The 19,498-nt window shown below is 37.9% G+C and overlaps 1 protein-coding gene and 1 long non-coding RNA gene across 2 annotated transcripts; one reads left to right on the top strand and one right to left on the bottom strand.

Moving 5' to 3' along the window:
- The first annotated feature begins 10,877 nt into the window (after positions 1-10,877).
- On the top strand, positions 10,878-17,453 carry slc2a11l (solute carrier family 2 member 11, like). Its single transcript, XM_084745712.1, has 11 exons — positions 10,878-11,093; positions 11,441-11,601; positions 11,750-11,874; positions 12,101-12,230; positions 12,956-13,104; positions 13,208-13,395; positions 15,393-15,503; positions 15,735-15,836; positions 15,948-16,023; positions 16,138-16,265; positions 16,805-17,453. The coding sequence occupies exons 1-11, from the start codon at positions 10,950-10,952 to the stop codon at positions 17,018-17,020; spliced, it is 1,530 nt and encodes a 509-aa protein (XP_084601838.1). The 5' UTR covers positions 10,878-10,949; the 3' UTR covers positions 17,021-17,453.
- LOC146308330 (uncharacterized) lies at positions 12,140-19,089 on the bottom strand. Its single transcript, XR_014772615.1, has 3 exons — positions 19,027-19,089; positions 16,791-16,946; positions 12,140-12,254 (listed from the first exon to the last, which is right to left on the bottom strand). It is a non-coding gene; the product is annotated as an uncharacterized LOC146308330 (long non-coding RNA).
- Between the last annotated feature and the right edge of the window lie 409 nt (positions 19,090-19,498).

Raw genomic sequence — 19,498 nt, 5'->3', positions numbered from 1 at the left:
TGAAGAACATTTGCTTTTCTGTGTGTTGCAGTCTTTACTAAAAGCCTCTGTAATGTCCATGCTGGATATCATTTATTCCATGTTATATAATGTTAATGTCAGAGTAAGATTAAGTGCTTTATTTAGACTTTCAAAGCAAAGCCACAATCTTTGTCACAATGAAGATACGAAAAGACACGTGAAGGACAGATCATCTGTCATCCGTCCATCATGTAGTCTGCCCTCTGTCATCATGACTAAAATGGAAACGTCAGTGAAGTAAAATTAATTCACCGAGAAAATATTTGAATAGACAAGGCAGCAAGGACACCAATGAAAAGGAAACAACACACAAAAAGATTTTAAAAAACTTATAAAATCTTCCAAACTTTAAAAAGTGTTATTGTGAAACTGTATTCTGAGATCCATTATTTCCCTCCCATTTCACCAAAAATCCAATGTCACCTGCCTCCATTGTGCTGGAAATTAATTGAACATGATTTATTTATCTTTGAGTCATATGGACACTGGATACCTGAGTTGAGTGAGAAACTTGCCCGGCAGCAGCATTCTGCACCTGTTTTCACTCCAATTCCTCCTCTAATGTCCCTGATACCTGAATCCAGAGGGCTTTGAGGCGCGTCACACCTGACAGAAGAGCTATTTGTGTTGAGCTGGAGATTTACTGGCAATCTGGTTTAAGTGCCACACTCAAGGGCATGATGGCACGATATACAACATGGGATTTTGACTCTCAGGTTTCAGGTTATTCCATGAGCTGTGTGATATACTGTTGTTGTAGTGGTTTATTTGAAATTTTGTCATTTGTAACATGGGGAATAGGCAACAAGCCTGCATGTACAGGCAGGAATTCACAGCCTAATTGGTCTGTCCGTCTTGTTATTTCAGAGTGTTTTACGGCCAAATGACTGAGATAGCTGACTCAAGATAAATGAATCATATATAAATGAGAACTTTGCAAGGACAAGATTGTCTGGTTATGTCACAAAAACATTATTTGTCATATTAGCATTATTAATAACATCAATACTTGGAAAATTCTTTAATTAAACTTGCTTTGTCTTCAGTTGTAGCAGTCTCTTTCTGCCACTGGAGATTAGAAAATTGATCCATCGTGACTGGCACTTTGAGGACAAATTTGACAAGCTCTGAACGTCTTATCTTTGAATTTTCCATGTGTGTACATTTGTGTGTGTGCTGTCTGACAAAGAGAACCTGAATGTATGAGTCTTTGTCATTTTGTATAAGCACAAATTATGGTTGCAGACAGACAGTACTGCTCTGTTTATTAGCTCTCTGCTTTGAGCACAGCTATACTGATGAGGGTTTATCCCAAAGTCTGACATGACCTACATCCTCCACCTTTGCCGCTCTTTGATCTTTTCTGGTCTGTAACCCATTAGCTCGTCCCATCATCCACCTACAGATGAGAAAAAGCCACTTCAGCAGACTCTTGCAGCTGGATATCATTCAGTGGAAAAACAGGAGTATTTCTCTTACATCTGTCAAGAGTCAAATAAACACAAAATGCTAAATTGAGCCTTTTCTGGATAATCTTCTAAAGTAGCTTGTTGAGTTTTGAGCCTCACAGAAAGGCAACGAGACTGAAAGCCCTTTTTAAAGAGAGATCCGGCAATACTTCCATAAAGAAAGCCCGCCATTATGCTGGCATAGTTTTTATGTGCTGAATCAAACAAAGGCAGCATAATGTAGCCCAGTGAGTGATTTTAAATAGCGTGCCAGTCCTCTGGAAGCAAAAGAGGTTAGATGTGCAACGCAACAGCATTGGTGTCAAGTGTGATGACTGTGTGTCTTGTCCTGCCACCTCACCCCTTTCATAAAGATACTGATTCATCTGTGTTACCACATCTCCCGCTGCCTCAAAAGCTGAACAATAATTCCCTCCCAATTCCATGTTTGTACCTTTTATACAGAACAGTGAAGCAGAATTATGGCACAAAATTCTTGCCTTGAACAGGCTGTGTAAAACAGGCTTCAGAGTTTATAGCCATGTTATCAGCTCTTTGAGGCTGTTCTTGCTTAGAGCTAATGCTAACACATTCACACTGATGATGCTACCATCCTTATGTCAGGCATATAAAATGTGTACCATCTTAATTATCTTGATGTAGTGTGTTAGCATACTAACATTTGCAGCTGAGGCTGAAGGGAATGTCATTGTTTTGCAGGTATTTCATCATAAACTAAAATAATTGAGTAATTAAAATGTTAATTGATGATGACACTAGATGAAAGTTGAGAGATCACTAAAGAGGTTACAATTCATCCTGAAGGGAACATGAACGTTTACCCCAAATTTTATGATAAAGTATTCAATAGTTGTTAAAATATTTCATTTAAAAAGACAAAAGGATCAGTTTAGCATCATCCATGGTCAAGTTAGCAATAATAAATATGCAATGTCTGGGGAGACTTTCAAAATAAAGACACACAAACTACTTGGTTAGGGTTAGTAAACAAAACTATGTGGTTATGTTAAGGAGAAGAGTATGGTTTGGGTAAAATAAGTACATTAGTCTACATATATAATGTTATCCACGTAATTTCTAGCGTATGTTACACATGTTTGATTATTGACTCCCTGATTACACTAGAGAAAAAGTTTCAAGAGAATTCAGTCAAAGTCAACAGGACTCTGGGGGACGACAATGTCTTCTCCAAATCTCATAGTAATCAGTCTAATAGCTGTTGATGTATTTCATTTTGGTCCATAGTGTTGGACAGACTGACTGACACTGACATCCATTGAGCCATGGCCCTAAAAATGTTTAGATGAGTTAACATTTGATGAAAGTAATTAAAAAATATATGAAGACATCATCAAGACAATTTGTCACCACAACAGTAATTTGCAATGCCACAGAGAAAATATATTTGAACCACAAAAACATAATTTTCACCACCAGTCACCATTATTGCTTCATTTCATTTCATTAGTAGTTGTAAACCAGATTTTCTTTATTTTTATTGGAAAACTACAAATATTGATTGTACAATTAATAATGAGCCAGTGTTGCCAACATAATAATGTTTCAGTTCAACAGTTGACCAAGAATTTCAATTTCTGATGTAGTCAGACAGCACTTTGTATGAACTCAGATGTCAGATGTCAGGACATTTAACAAGACTGACTTTCTTCTATACCGTACTTCATGTAGAATGAGTGAAAACATTTTTTAAACAAAATGTGGAACTCTGAATATAAATTGAAAAAAAAAGAAAGGAAAAATAAAAGGGAAATAAGCTAAGTTACATTCTTGCCAGAGGTTAGATGAGAATATTAATACCACTTTCATGTCTGTATACTAAATAGGAAGCTCACCTTAGCTTAGCTTTAATACTGGAGACGGGGGAAACACCTAGCCTCTAAGCCTTTGTTATTAAAACAATATATCAAACTGAATGTAAGAATGACAAGTTGTGGTTTTGCAGGGGGTTTTGTCATTTGGTCGTTTGACCCAGATATTGTGAACACAAGTCATGTGGTGGAAATGTCATTATTGGTCACAGAGTCAAATAAACAACAAATGGCGCAATTTCTACCTGGATATCGTAGATCATGGAGCACTGCCAGGTTCTCTTCATGTCGGTGTTGATCTGAAACACATGACAGCATGCTTTAGAGGACCATGAAAATGAACAATCTTGTAAGACAGCAGGTATTAAATAATTTAATAATGCAGGTATTTCACTTTGAGTCCAGGTTTGTCTACTACCAGTCCACATTTTTGTTGTAAATGCACTGCTAATTCCCCAGTCTCCAATACAAGAAGAGAAAACTCTTTTATTAACCCAAGAAATGGCACATACAATGGTACGGTTCTGTGATTGGTGGGAATAGTGTTCACACCAGGGATGAATCACCCCAGACTTCACTTGACAGCAGTCCGAAACCACCCCTTTGAGGCGGACCAGAATCTGCTGTTCACACCAACCAAGACAAACCACAACAGTTCAACTCCAGCATTCAGTCAAACCCAGCCCGTCCTCAACAGAAAACACGTTGGTCGCAAGTGTAAGCCACAACTGATGCCCCCAGGTAGATGTAGTAAACATGTCAGGAGAAGTATAAGGAAAGTCCGCATTTGGAGGAGTGGGGTGGATGGACCACTCAGACAAGCACAATATATGCCGTTTTTGGGGTAATTGGCAATCATCCCATTCTGGCGTTTAGATATGAGGATGTGTTGGTTCAACCGGACTAAACAATGTAAGTGTAAGAAAGTGTTCCATGATACATATGTGATTTCCAAGATATTACATGTTTTTTCCACCCAGCAAAGTTAGCTGGGGAAGCAAGTCACTACCGAACATTTCCAACCATAAACCCCTTTCGCTAAAGCCACGGATTAACAGAGTAGATATAATATGTTGATGAGTGAGTTTACAGGTTAGCTTTTCCATCTACGTCCAATCTTTATGCTAAGCTATGCTAATTGCCTCCAGGTTCCAGATACGTTGACAGACATGAGAGCTGACTCATCCTTGTCCCAAAATGTCAAATGATTATTTAAAGGCATACTTTTCTACATCTCCAGATAGATTTAAAAACACAGGGTTAATCTGCTTTTACTTTATAATTCTCACTATAGATAACTGGGCTTGCGAGGGTGTCACGTGTGTGTTTTACTTCATTCTGACTTCTTCTAGTGGGCAAATATACTGTTTTACTCTACCTTTAAGTTAAAAAGATTATTTCTGGGGTAATTGTCTCAAGTCTGACTGCCTATCTTATGTCAACTGGAAGTGTTGGGGAAGTCACGATTTTTTGCATCCAGTGTCTTCCATTTTAGCTTGCTTAAACTATATTTTAAAAGTCTTGATTCCTTTTGTGAGCAGGGCACACCTGCTGTTTCTAAAAATATTCAGCATCAGTAGAGGAAAAGTTGTAAAAGCATCTGTTGGTATAAGTCACCCTGCCCGGACTATAGTTGACACAGATAATGAGAATATAGTGAGTGTGTGTCTGAACCTGAAAAGCTCCTTGTAAAGTGAACCTGTGAGCCATTCATTATTCATCGCGATCAAGCGTTGCCATGACTCTCTGTCTACTTGGGAGGACCTTACAAGTTTGGCACGACTCCTTGAGTGTCTGTTTGCACTGCCAAGTGTTTCTCCGACGGCCTGGAAAAAAGAGGCCAGACTCAGAGATACATACAGTGTTCAAGAGACTCACGCTGAGAATAGCAGATGTGCTACTGCCACCTCATGGCAGTTTTGTAGTCAATGCAAGGGATTTTGAGAGTGACAGAGGGATGATGTTTTTGGCAAGCTTGATTGATCGTGTCCTTCACTTGATTAGTCACAGCATCTATTTTGGTGGTTCTTCATGCAAAACTTTGTAATACTTGACAGAGTACTCTAAGGCTTTTCACTGACATTTTAAAATATCAAATATGGCTTGATGGAGCTTCAACCATTTTCATGTTACAAAAAGGTGAAAAAATGGCTCTTTTCCAAGGTTTTGTTAACTTTCACTAAAGTCCATTATGTTGTGCAGGATATCCTTATAATCGCTGTTGTGGATAAAAAGTTGAAGAGACTTTGTATAAGCCAAGATTATAAATGCTCGGATAACAGTAAATGCCATTTTGATAATTGTAATGGGAAAATGAAAAACAGCTTCGACGAAAATGATGAAGTGACATTTAGTATTTGTCCTGTCTGTCTCCAGGAAGAAAGTTATGAAACAGATTAGCGGGCTGACTTCAATAGAGACGTACGCCACTGATTAATGTCACACTTCCATTAAGCTTAGCAGCTCACAACAGCCAGATTAAAATGAGACCAGAGGTGTGCAGCTATGCTAGAAGCTCTGTGAGACTGCACAGCTCTCTTTCAAATTCCGTTAATAAAATGGGATTTACTTACTCTTATCATTAGTATTGTGATACTTTGAGCTAAATGGTATTGTCAGCATGCTAAGATGCTCAGTGATGATGCTGACGTACAACAATGCTACAGTCAGCATTCATTCCCGTGTCAAATGACTCTGCAGTAGTCTCGGAAACATGACACTTGGTTGGACACACTAATTTCCTGTTGAGTCAACGAAGGGTTGTTGCCTCCATCAGTAACTTCTGTGACTCTGTCATCTCAGCAACAAATTCTATCCGTCTCCATTCAAGCAGCACTCAAACATCATTCCAAATTGGTTGGTGCTGAGTTTGAAAGAGAGACTGAAGTAAAAATATAATATATAATCTAATATAATGATATAAAAAAAAATAGTTCGTTACACTGCAATATCTGTGGTTTGCTAACCTTAGCAAACATTAGCCATCATAGGTGGCATAGATGGTAGAGCATGCACCCGATGTACCGAGGCTGCGAGTCCTCTGCAGAGACCGTCGAGTCGACTTCCGCCTGCAGCACTTTGTTGCATGCCATCTCCCTATTCTCTTTCCCCCAGTCCTGTCCTCACTTCAGCTGTCTTATCAAATAAAGACATAAGAGCCCCACCCCCAAAAAGCTGTCATAAGCTACTGGCTGTACCAGACCAATAACAGCTATAACAGAGATATGTGCTACTCTTGACACCTTTTAATTTGGCGAGTCAGAATGATACTTCTTCTTTCAAAACTACATAGTTGTGCTTGAAAGTCAGTGATCTTCACAGTTCTTAGACCAGTGTGTCCTTCACAGCTGCAGTCATCGGTTTATAGGGAGCTTTAAAAAGAAGCGCACACGCATCTCTGTGTTTTGCTCACAGTGGGATATCTGACAAATAGACTTCCAGATGCTCAAAATAACTTCAGTCCAGCAATAAAGTTAGTGATGTTCAGATGATTTGCATTTGAACATCTGGTCTTTGTGCACGTTGTTGTTACTGTAGAGATCCAGAGCTTTGTAAAATGCACAGTGCAAGGAGTTGGATACCAGTGGTGTAATTTTATTCAGCATTATCAGGTGCCAAAAAATATTATCTACCTCACCAAGGGATTGTTTTATTTTACAAAAAATAGGGTAGTGTAAGTTGTGCTAGTTTTTATACATTGCAGTTTCACAATTTAGGATTTAGCTGGGCTCTTGTGTGATCCAATTTCAGGCTTTTCCATTTTCTCTCTCTGTTCTCAGTGGCTATAAAACCAGTCATCCTTCTCCTCTGCCTTTGTCAGGTGCAGCATATCCCCCCAGTTCCCATTTATAATCAGTATCTGGTCTCACTTTCCCCTCCTCAGAGACAAACACAATGAAGCACATCTCTGTATTTCTCACTCTGATCTCAGTGCCCTAATTTCTTCTCTTCCCTCTCTGTTGTTTCTCTCACTCTGGCTCTGAAGGAACAGGGTGGCATTTTTTAGCTTGTTCACCAGGATGTCTTTCATGTCCCTTATCAGACGCCTTCAGGAATTCAACCAGCCTCACACTTTTAGCATAGTTTACACAGTGAGAACAAGTCAGTAGAGAGTTTAACTGAGTGAGTTTCCAAAGTAGAAGACGATACACAATGGTTCCTTCCGTAATTCTCTTGACTCCTTAAAGGATGTGTGCGTATGATTTAGTGGCATCTAGCAGTGAGCTTGCTGACTGCAAACACCTTGTCTCTCTCTTGTCCCAAACCATTGTTTGGTTTGTCCATTCTGGGCTACTGTAGAAACGTGGCAGTGTAACATGGCACAAACATGAAAAAACAAAAAAAAAGTACTGCACACCTCAGAAAGACTTTGGTGTGTGTTTGCTTACTCTCTCATTGGAGCGCAACATGACGACATCCATGGAAGAAGACCCGCACTCTCTGTAGATGTAAACAGCTCATTCTAAGGTAAAAACACTACAACAATTCTTATTTTCATTTGATCGCAAGTTGGAAAAAAACGACCAGTCAAGTCAGTTTGCATTCATGTCTGTCCAGACTCATATAATATACCACCACTATATTCATCTGTAACTTTGAAGGAATTTAATTAAAGGTGTTAAGTGTATTTTTTTGAAAAATGGAAGTTCTCTTTATATATGTGTGATTCCAATGAATAATTTCCACTGTCTCAACTATTTTTACAGAGGGGGGTAGAGCTGAACATTAATGTATCACAGTGAAGCTGACCTGTCTTTATGGCCAAAATCACTGTCCCTGTAACCTGAACCTTGAGATATCGTCTTTACAACAATCGAATGACCTGATAACATGTCATAAAAATATAAAGACATAAAGGTCATTAAAGAAATGTTCCCCTTTCTGGAGCCGTCCAATTGAAATATTCACCTGGGAAGAGTTCAAATGGAAAGCACCATTAGTTATTAGGAAAAGTAACTTTTGCGTTACCTTTAAATGATTACTGATCATAGTGATGAGCTTACTCAGTGCAGTGACATTTGTGCAGCATTAGCACATGTGCATCATTTGAGTATGGTTATTGATTGTGTGTATAAATTGATGCAGATGATTTGTAAAAATTCTTACAATGCCTCTGCTGTCAAGCAGTGTCAGTCCTCCTGTTTCTCCTCCTGTCAAGCCTTAAATTGAGCCTCCCCGGCAGTTGCTAGGGTGTTCATCTCCTCCAGAAAACAGTCTTCGTGACAGCTTTTTGGAACTTTCCATCTCTCAGTGGTCTGTCTGGACTGGAGTGTGTTGTCTCCTCCTGGAGACGATGCAGGACAGCCGTAACCAGCTCCATCCTGGAGGTCAGCGTTGTGACATCTGCCACACAATCTCCCAGAGTCAGAGTGATACTCACGTAGGAGGTTTCTGTTTTTAGTTCAGAAGACCTCCTGTATCTTAAAGGAATAGTTTGACGTTTTGAGAAATACATTTATTCATTTTCTTGCAGAGAGTTAGATAAGATAGCCCTCTTAATTGCTAGCAATTGTTTTCCTTAGTTTAGTACAAAGACTGGAAGCAGGGGGAAACAGGTAGCCTGGCTCTGACCAATCTAAAACCTACCTAACAGAACTTATAAAACTCACCAAGTAACACATTTTATCTCTTTTCCCTCATCTCTGCAGGTTTCTATAATGCAGACCAAGAAAAGCCCAGCACATAGTACCCCACAACATGTTTTTATGCTATGTATGTTGTCTGTATGCTAAAATAAGCTGCCCACTAATACTGCATTCAGTACATAAGAGAGTGGCATTGATCTTCAGACAGCTGTGGCCACAGGTGCTATGTTTTCAGGTAATGCCATTCTTCTGAATACAATATCCCAAGAACACCTTGAGGGAATTTCTTCAGACTTGGCACAAATGACCACTTGGACTCAAGGATTATCTGATTAAATTTTGGTGGTCAAAGGTCAAAAGTCAAAGGTCAAGGTTACTGTGCCCTTGCAAAACACATTTTTGGCCATAACTCAAGAATTTGTTTGCAAGTTCTGACAATATTAGACACAAATATTTAATAAGATTGAATGATGAGGTGATGACATTTCTTGCCTGAAAGGTCAAAGGTCATCTTCACCGTGGCATCAAAATGATGAGTCCTCTATACTCCTCTGTAAAAATCATCTGCAGGTGAAGACAGAATGTTTCTCACTGGAAATTATTTGCTGTAATCTCACATGTATAGTGAGAACGTCTATATTACATTCTTTGAAAGTCTTCACAACATACATTATATGAGTCTGGACAGACTTGGATGTAAATTGTAACTTGACTGGTTGGTGGAGGCATATGACTGCAAGACAGTAACTTTTTTTTTCTGACTGCTCTGTTTTATAAGACCATCGACAACTGACTTCTCACTCTTCTCAACCGGCCATTAGGGGCTTCAAGTGATCAACAACTGTTTGATATCTTGTGTCTGCAAGGGATCATGTTAATGTTGGTGGATTCCTTTGTTGACATTTTCACTTTGAAATCTGTCATACTGATCCACGTATCTGACACCCCATTTACATGTCTGGAGGTAGTCTGGCTTGCATTGTGTTCAGATCTTATGTAGGTATAAACACAATCCATGCATCAATCTGAATAGCTGATCCAGATACAGATCACACTTTAATACCAGGTGAAAATGGGGTGTTAAAGAAAACTGAGACTATGCTAATACAGAAACACTTAATTTAAAACTTTGCAAGTCTCCGCTGGTTGCATCTGGCAGTTGTTGTGGCATTTCAGTAGGTGCTTCACCATCTGTTGCCTGGAGGAGATCTGCAGTCTACTGAGTGCACTCCTCTAATTTCTTAATGTGATGTAATTCCTGATTGTACACTGTAAACCGTGGGGAGTTCTTGTTAATGACTGTGCAGAATTATGCCATCATTATAGATTTATTCTTTTTCCAGGATGTTAAAGTGTCCATTTCTTTGGCTCCTCAAGAATTCCTGTAACCTAAAGTATTCCAGTGCTACTAGTTCATCATCCAGATTGGAATATTTACTCTTAACATGTAAAAAACCCACCCTCAAAGTTTTAGGTTTGAGGTCAAATTTCTATTCATGTCATGTCCTGGCTGCCAGAGCAAGGCAATAAATAACTTTCTCCAATGGTGTCTGTCCAAAGTCTTCCATCACCGGACATAGAATAATGACGCACACACATATACACAGTTGCCAAGTCTGGTGGTTGATATGTTGCCTTCCATCACATTTTATCTTTGGCCTGAATAGAAAGTTACTCATTTCAGTGCAGAGTTTAAAGCTTATGGTTTAATGTTTAACCAGTTAAATGTTTGATTTCAAAAGACTACAGACAGACAGATACCAGACTCTACAATGGCACAGTATCTAACACTTCTGGTAGGTAATATTTAAAATTATTTTGTGTGTCTGTTACACTTTTTTGTTTTTTCAATATGAAGGTTCAGAATAAGCTCTGCTAAACAAAAAAAATATAGTGAATACTTTAAATTCAATGCTCTGAGTGACAGCTGTAGATTATAGGAGCAACAAACCAAACATAAACATTTAATCAAACACAAATGTAAGCTTTGGGACATGTGTTAAATGAAACATTGAATTTGATGATCTAATAAAAAAAATATAAAAATGTATGTTTGCTATTATAACTGTTCACATGCTCAATTCTTGCAGCTTAACTATCCTCTTGTAATCGCTGCCATTTTTATCTCTGGCATTGGTGGGACATTTCAATATGGATATGGTATATCTGTGATGACTTCCCCATCTGCTGTAAGTAAAACTACAAAAATATCGTGGTAAAGACAACTTTATGGAACAACTTATATGAAAAGAAAACATATATCTTAATATTATGAAAAGAAAACATGGTTGGACAAGAAAACCTGATAAAACTTAAGATTATGAAAAGACTAGAATTACTGCCTCAGTGTTGCATGCCTCAGTCACTGAAGTTACAGTTTACATCCATGTCTGTAGAGACTCATCTCATGTATGTAGTCACGACTTCTGAAGGAATTTAATGAAAGATATTAACTTTGTCATCATAAACATCATAAATGTCAACATTATGCTGGTGAAACTGAAAATTAGAGTAACTGTACGTGTGATAATTGCAGTTTATAAAGGAGCTGGTGAACAAAACATGTCAGCAGAGATACAACGTCTCCTTGGACCAGTGGCAGGTTTCTCTCATCTGGTCCTTCACTGTGTCTATTTACTGCATCGGGGGGTTACTGGGGTCACTGGTGGCTGCTCCATTGATCACAAAATATGGGAGGTCAGTGAAAAAGAGAAAAGACGTTACTTTAATTAACACTGCACCATCAAAGACAAACGAAATTAAACTTTTATCTGTTGTTTTCCTATTTTTTAATGATGCCTTCAGGCTTTAACACAGAAGTTTCTGTCTCCCTGTTTCCCTGCAGAAAACAATGCCTCTTGTTAAACAATGTTGTGGCCATAACTGGAGCTGTGTTGATGATCTTGAGCCGAACTGCAATGTCCTTTGAGATGATCATGGTGGGACGAATTCTCTATGGCTTCAATGCAGGTGAACCTACTGTATGAGGAAACCCATTACATCTCTCTTTTTTCTGCAATTTCTTCATAGATGGCTGCTTCATCACTCTTGACTCTCCATTTAACACTAGAGACAATCGATTTCTATTTATACTTGTCACTATTACATCTCTAAGGTCCCTGGGCCATATGTCACCCAGTTATTGATCATTATTGACTCTTCTCAAAATGTATGATTCCCTTGTATTTGCCTCCAGGAGTCAGTCTCTCGGCTCACACCATGTACCTTATTGAATGCGCCCCCAAGAGGTTGCGAGGGATGGTTGGTGTGACCATTGCTATGTTTGTCTCCTTTGGGAAGTTCTCTGGTCAGCTGCTGGGGATCAGGTGAGGGGACCGCCGTCATTGATACTGGAAAGTCAAGTAAGACGTCAGGTGGTGGTTGGTTCAAATGAAAGCTCACATGTGGACAGAACTGTTCTAAAGGCCCATGGTGTCCTGCCTGTGGCAGGGGCAATATAGGTGAAATCTTTAAGGGACAACTCAAACCAAAATCAAAATATTTTTCCCTTTCTCTTTTCCCTTTCTGGTGCTTTGAGCACCACAAGCTGAGTGCAGTTTACTTCAATCAGAAGAAACTTTGTTCTGAGTATACAAAATAATAATACAATTGACATGTGCACAATTGAGATGAGAAGATGATGAGATATGAAAAGTCTCCACTGCAATTAGACTCCGTCGTGACATCATCATGTAAAGAAGAGTAGAGCAGCCGTGATTAGTAAAGGAAACTCCCTGATGGAGTGTAAACACTGGTGGTAGGAGTGAAGGGATGGCTGAAGATTTGATGAGGACTGGACTTGATGAGTTCAACTTGGGCACTGGATTAGAAGAACTGGAGGAGAACGGGGTTGTGTTTACCCTGTTACTTCATATCAAAATGGCTGCTGTGAAAAAGGTCTATTAAAAGGAATGACAGTCAAAACTACAAAAATAAGACCAACTGTTGTACTAAACCTTCACAGCGTGGGTCTGTTAGTGTTTGTGTGCATTACACTGCGCTGCGATAACTCAGTTGTTACACAATACTGAAGATGATGTTGGCTTTCCAGGGAGCTACTTGGTACATATGAGTTGTGGCCCTGGCTGCTTGGGTTCAATGGTTTCACTGCGTTACTCCAGCTCTCCACCCTGCCCTTCCTGCCAGAGTCTCCCAAGTTCCTGCTGCTGGACAGAGGAGACCGCCAGGCCTGTGAGAAAGGTGTGAGAGAGCATTTCTGGCTTCATTTTGGCTTTTCTTCATGTTTGTTTTAGGAATCTATGATGTTATAACCACCTTGATCTGTTTTGTCATACTCTCCCAGCATTAAGGAGGCTGTGGGGCAAGAAGGACCACAGCCTCGACATTGGGGAGATGTTGGAGGAGAAAGCTGCCCTGCAGGGCATTAACACCCACTCAGTGATGGACCTGATTCAGAACCCAACAGTCCGCTGGCAGCTCATCACTGTCATGGTTACCTTCACTGTACTGCAGCTCTGTGGCATCAATGCTGTGAGTGATATGAAACACACTCAACACCCACAACATAAGATTACTATAATGTTAACTGCACTTTGACATATAGTATTCTCCACAAATTTTGATATTTCCCCATCTTTTTGGGTAATTTAGTCTAGTGGGCAGAGTTAATGATCAACATGAGGCCTTTTGATAGTTGATGTGTTGAGACTGTCTGTCTGATGTGTTAATATATTCGCAGTGTCATCTGGACTGAGTTGTAGATATAAAATGAGAGAATATATATAGATTTAAAGGGCGAGTACAAGGAGGTTTGAGTGTGACTATAATTAGCCTGTAAATAAGAATATTTCTTTTGCAGGATTTGTTTTTGTAAACATTAAAGTCAAGTGGATTAGTCTAAAATGATCTGATCTGAATCTCAACCTTTTTGGAAACATGCTTATTTCCTTTTTGTAGAAGAGTTAGATACCAAGAAAGAAACAACATTCATGTATGTCTGTTGAATATGAAGCTAAACTCAGGAGTGGGTTGGCTTAGAACAAGGTTAAATCAAGTCAGGTTTTTTTTATAGTGCCATAACAAAGGCTAACTCAAGGCACCTAGATCATACTCTTTATGAAAATTATATACAGAGACCCAACAGTTTCCAGCATACGCTGAGGTGACATTGGAAAAGTTTCCTTTCAACAAGCAAAAACCTCGAGCAGAACAAGGCTCTAGGGTGGGCGGCCTGTGGTCATCACAGCACAGCTGTTATGTCAACAAAACAAAATCTGCCTATGTATTTTTCTTTCTTTCTTTCTTTCTTTCTTTTTGCCCCCCCCCCTTTTCACATTTGTTTAATTGTTTAATGAAATGTAAAAAAGTCAGAATCTTCAAACAAGTACAAAAATCTAACTTAAGTTACAGGGTAAGGTAATAGCAGGAGCTTTGTGGAAGTTTATAAGCCTTTATAGAGCCCTTATATGACATAATTCAGTGCGTACATTACATAGAGTATATTATACACATAACAGTTCTCGTTATAAATGTTGTAAATATATTTCATAGTATAAAAATACATTAAAATGAATTAAAATGTAAAACAAATAAAATGTAGGGAAAGCAAAGAAGAATAACAAAAATCAAAAATCTAATTTTAAGGGTCTGCTAAACCCCAGTAAATTTAAAATACCTAAATGAATTCATAGTTTCATCATTTTTGAGTTTTAAGTTTCTGGTAGCAGTCAAATATAAATGGAGGGTAGTCTTTTAAGCCATATCATTTTATGATATTTATCAGATATTAATCAGGTTAATTATGAATGTTTCATCTGCTGAGAAACTGGGATAGTTAAAAATGAGCAATTATACAAACAAAGAAATTAAACAAATTAAAGATTTTATAGCTTTTCATAGGATGAAAAACGATGAAGATGAAAAAACAATGTTTTGGTTGTCATCAGGGAACTGAAAGCTGATGAGATTTCTCATACTTCTACGTACATGTGAGTGCTTAAACCCGCCTTTTACATTACTATTACTACATTACTTTTTTTTTTCTTTTTTCTTTTTTTACATTTTGGACATTTTGGAAGTGTATTTGATGAGGTTTGATCAGTGACATTTTAGACAAAAAAACAAAACTAAGCTCAAGCTGGCATTAATGTTTAGAGAACAACCTTTTTCAAATCAAAGGTCATTTAAAGCTTTGGTGGGGAAGATTGTTGAGTCTCACTCCAAAAACACAAGAATTTCAGCCATCTTCAAGCCACCACTCCAAAGAGCTGGCAATTTAACAAACTTTGAATGAGACTCTACAATCAATCATCTTTCTCCAGAATTGCTTATTGCACCTTTAAATCCTACTTTAAATAAGCTGACTATATTTATGTTGAAATAACAACATATCATTACCCTCTTGTCTCTGCTTTGCTGCTCTGAAGCCTGCTGTGCATGTGAAACTCAAAACTAAAAATGTGATCATATCTTTTTGGGCTTTACAAATAGACATGTAATTTGGTTCTTATTCAAATACTTCTCTCCAGGTGTACTTTTATTCTTATGAAGTGTTCCATACGGCAGGAATCCATGAACGCCAGTTAAGTTACGCAGCCTTGGGAACGGGGCTGTGTGAGTTTCTCACCAGTGTAGCCTGTGTAAGTTCCATTTTACTAACATCCCATCATATTTTATATCTGTTTAATGGTTTATTGCTAGTGAAGTTTGAGTGTAATATCTCATAGACATCCCAACATAGATGTTTGGTTTTCTCTTTCTACTTCTTAATAATCATGGAAGAAAAACCTTTCTTCTGCTCTCTCAGTCCTAATATGTAGTTAGAGCTCCCTCTTGTGCTTAATTACTGAAACTGTGTTTTGATGTTGCAGTTCATGATCGTTGAGAGTGTCGGCAAGAAAGTCCTGTTTGTCAGAGGATACATGGGAATGTCACTGACACTGATGCTCCTCACCATCACTCTGTACCTGCAAGTGAGTCAACACAAAACCAGACTCTGTTTGCAGCGTATTTCTGTATATTATGATGCTATAAACATGACAAGTGGAGCGACTAAAGTCCCTCTTAAACTCCTTTTTCCTCAGACTCACATCTCCTGGGTGCCATACTGCAGCATGGTCCTCATTTTCCTCTTTATTTTCTGTTTTGCCTGTGGACCATGTACGTTATTTACTCTAGATCTTAGCTATCTATCTATTTTCAGTATTCCCTCTTTGAATGAACGACGATTAACTCTTACTGCAATGTCTACAATCTTTTGTTGTCGACCCTCAGCTGGAGTAACAGCTCCTCTTCCGGGGGAAATATTTACTCAGTCATTCAAATCAGCTGGATACATCATCGCCTGCAGTCTCAACTGGACAGGCTTGTTTCTGCTGGGGATGATCTTCCCGACCATAGTGGTAAGCACATTACTGTCTCGGTAAAACTGGACCTATTTTTTAACTACAGGTCAACAGAGACATAGGACAAATTATCTAGTAACACTTTGTTTGAAGGGGTGTGCATAAGTCTATCATTACATAGTCATGTCATGTCACCTGTCATGAACATGAAGGAGCATTTATGAGTTTATATAAAATTGTCCCTGAGTCAATTATGTCATCTTAATGCAAAGTTTATATTGATTGATATGTCTTTGTTATGACAACTTGAAATTAATCAAGACAATGATGTCTCTGTTATGACAACAGGACATAAACCAATGCAAAATAATCTGTCAATGTCTTTGTTATGAGAACTTGACATTAATTCAAACATTCTTAAAATCTCCTTCATGTTCATGGCAGGTGTCATGATATGGTTATGACAGTCTAATGATTGACTTATGCACACCCCTTCAAATAAAGTGTTACCAGTTGAAGTGAACTCAGATTAAATGCATCACTCACACTGACAACCATACAAATGTCCTCTAAAGTACTTACTTCTTACTTTCCAGGCGTATCTGGATTACTTTTGTTTTCTCATATTCCTGTTTTTCTGCCTCGGCGGTGGGCTGTTTGTGAAGTTCAACGTTCCTGAGACAAAGAATCTGACAGCGCTGGAGATCGCTGCAGAGTTTCGGAAGATACATCCAAAATCTGGAGCATCACAGAGGAAAAAAACCACTGAGAAGAACGTCAACGGAATAAAAACATATCAGACTGAACTCTGATTATATTCACAGATGTCAAGTGTGAAACAGCGATGGAAGAATATTAAGGCCCGGCATAAGGGAAAAAAAGAGTTGAGGATAAAGTGTAATTTTCAAGAGTAAAGTCAAATTATCAAGGACAAATAAATTTAAATATAACATTTCATTTTAGAGCCAGGTATAAGGAAAAAATCAATCAGAGGAGGAAGATAATAATAATGATAATAATAATAATAATAATAATAATAATAATAATAATAATAATAATAATAATAATAATAATATCATCATCATTATGCATTAGATAATGAAGTTGAAATGCCAAAAAGTTTAATTTGTTTCCCCTTATGCCTGGTCTTAATCCTATTCCACACGCAGCAAACATTTAGTTTGAAGATGTCATTTTATATCACATTGAGGAGATTTAAATTATTTAAATGTGAGTTAAGCAGAAATACAATACAAAATATAAATAGAAATGTTGCCATAAAATTTTATTGTATTGTTACAGACCACATGTCTATATTTACTAAGTCAGTCATGGATAATGTGGCACTGTAGGACAGCATGAATAATAGTAGCTTTATTTGTGTTTAACTCCTACTATTGAGCGTTTAAATGTCCCAAAGTGTCTCCAGTCGACAGACAAGAATGTCTTCATCTTTGTCCTTGTAGTTTAAAACAAGGTTTGGTCCTTTAGGTTATCAGCGGGTCAGTGTGTTTAACATCTGGCTAAACAGATAGACATCAGAAACAGCCTGTGGTCAGTTGCATAAACTCCAAGCTGCATGCAGAACAAATGCTCCCAAGTGTGTGTGTGTGTGTTGTGTGTTTATCTACAAGAAATGTGTGTTCTTGAAAAGCAGTTTTACTTCACCATGTTTCAGAGACATATGTTTTACTTTATTGCACTATAGTAACTTTACAGATTCATATTTTAAACACTAACTGTGTCATATAAAATACTACACATGAAAAGAGACTGAACTAACAGTGACAGTTTAATGAGTACAGTGAAATAGTAAAATCTTCAGACTTCAGTGCTATCACCACACTTTAAAAATACTCTGTTACAAGTCCTGTATTGAAAATGTTACTCAAGTAAAAGTATGCAAGGATAATCAGGAAAATGTACTTTATTAAAACTAAAAGAGCTCGGTGGAGAAAAATATCCCCTGTGACTTGAAATATACTATTATATATTATATCATAAGATTATTATTACTCATGCATGTAAAAGTAAAGTAAGTTTACATGTAATGTAACAGTAAGATTTTAGTTGGTAAAGGTGGAGCTTAATTTGAACTATTTTTTAAAAATAGAACTGCAACTAATTATTATCTTCATGGTTTAATCTGCTGATTATCCTCTCCATTAGTCGATTGATTGGTTTGTAAAATTCAGAGAATTGCAAATGACCCATGGCCTAAACCGATTCCTTCACAATGTCTGCTTTGTCCAGCCATCAGTCCAAACCTCAAAATTATTACAAAGTTATCAAATAAGGTTGAGGCAATGTGAAAACATGACTTATTTAACATGAAAACATGTTAAATAAGTTTAAGATATTAAGTTGAACCAACAAGTGTTCAACCATAGATTCTGAGGTGTTCTGTTTGTTATGTTTGATTAACTTGAATGTAATTAAATTTAGTTAAAATAATGAGAAAAGCTTCTTGACTACAATAAATTCCTGTGTGTTCTTTACCATGTAAGATGTAGTGGAGTAGAAGTATAGTACCATAAAATGAAAATACACAAGTAAAAAACTCAAAATTGTATTAAAGTACTATATTTGAGTAAATGTACTACTTTCTATCGCAACAATAATATAACAATGAATTTTCTCTCCGAGGAGACCATCCCTGTTTCTGCACCTGAATGCAGCTGTGCACAGAGATCTTAAACTTGTGGTTTCTACTTCACACGTTTATTGCAGTTTTATTGCAGTTTTTCAGGAGACAATATGTTTGCAATTTAAGTTTGTACTTTTACTTTTGATACTTTAAGTACATGTTGCTTTGTACCTGTGCAGTGCAGCTTTTGGTGAAACTGAAGGCAAATGACTTATTCAAACATCTGAAATGCAGCTCTAGTTCAGAAAGCTGTTTTGCTACCTTTGTAGTTCAAAATAATTATACAAAAAGTTGGTGGTGGATGGAAACTCTGAAGTACGAGTGAATATACTGAATATTTGTCTTCATCAGCCCCTGCTGAGACGTTCAGCTCTGAATGAACATAGACTGAGTCATCGGGAAACTCCTTGCGAGCAAATTACGCAGACGTGCAGCCCCGGCACATGTGTGCGCCTCTGATAACACAATCTACACGTTCAAAGCTAAAAGTTTCGCAGGACGAGTGTGTGAGAGGAGGCTGGATGTGCTTCTCCTGCAGCCGTTTACATCATCAACAAGCAGAAAGTCGCAGGGAGGAGAGCCAGTCACAAACCAAACACATACCGGCACTCCACGCCTCCACGATTTGGCTGAATTTGGTCGT

This window comes from Lutjanus erythropterus, chromosome 20 (genome assembly GCF_056507025.1).
Source record: "Lutjanus erythropterus isolate fLutEry1 chromosome 20, fLutEry1.hap2, whole genome shotgun sequence".
Lineage (NCBI taxonomy): Eukaryota > Metazoa > Chordata > Actinopteri > Lutjaniformes > Lutjanidae > Lutjanus > Lutjanus erythropterus.
This window is presented reverse-complemented; position numbering and strand designations above follow the sequence as displayed.

What these genes read in the sequence shown, in the direction of transcription:
- slc2a11l (XM_084745712.1), top strand. Translation starts at nt 10,950, where the DNA reads ATGTATGTTTGCTATTATAACTGTTCACATGCTCAATTCTTGCAGCTT. An exon ending in GGTCAGCTGCTGGGGATCAG is followed by an intron (nt 12,231 to 12,955) that starts GTGAGGGGACCG and finishes TTGGCTTTCCAG; the next exon opens with GGAGCTACTTGGTACATATG. An exon ending in AGCTCTGTGGCATCAATGCT is followed by an intron (nt 13,396 to 15,392) that starts GTGAGTGATATG and finishes ACTTCTCTCCAG; the next exon opens with GTGTACTTTTATTCTTATGA.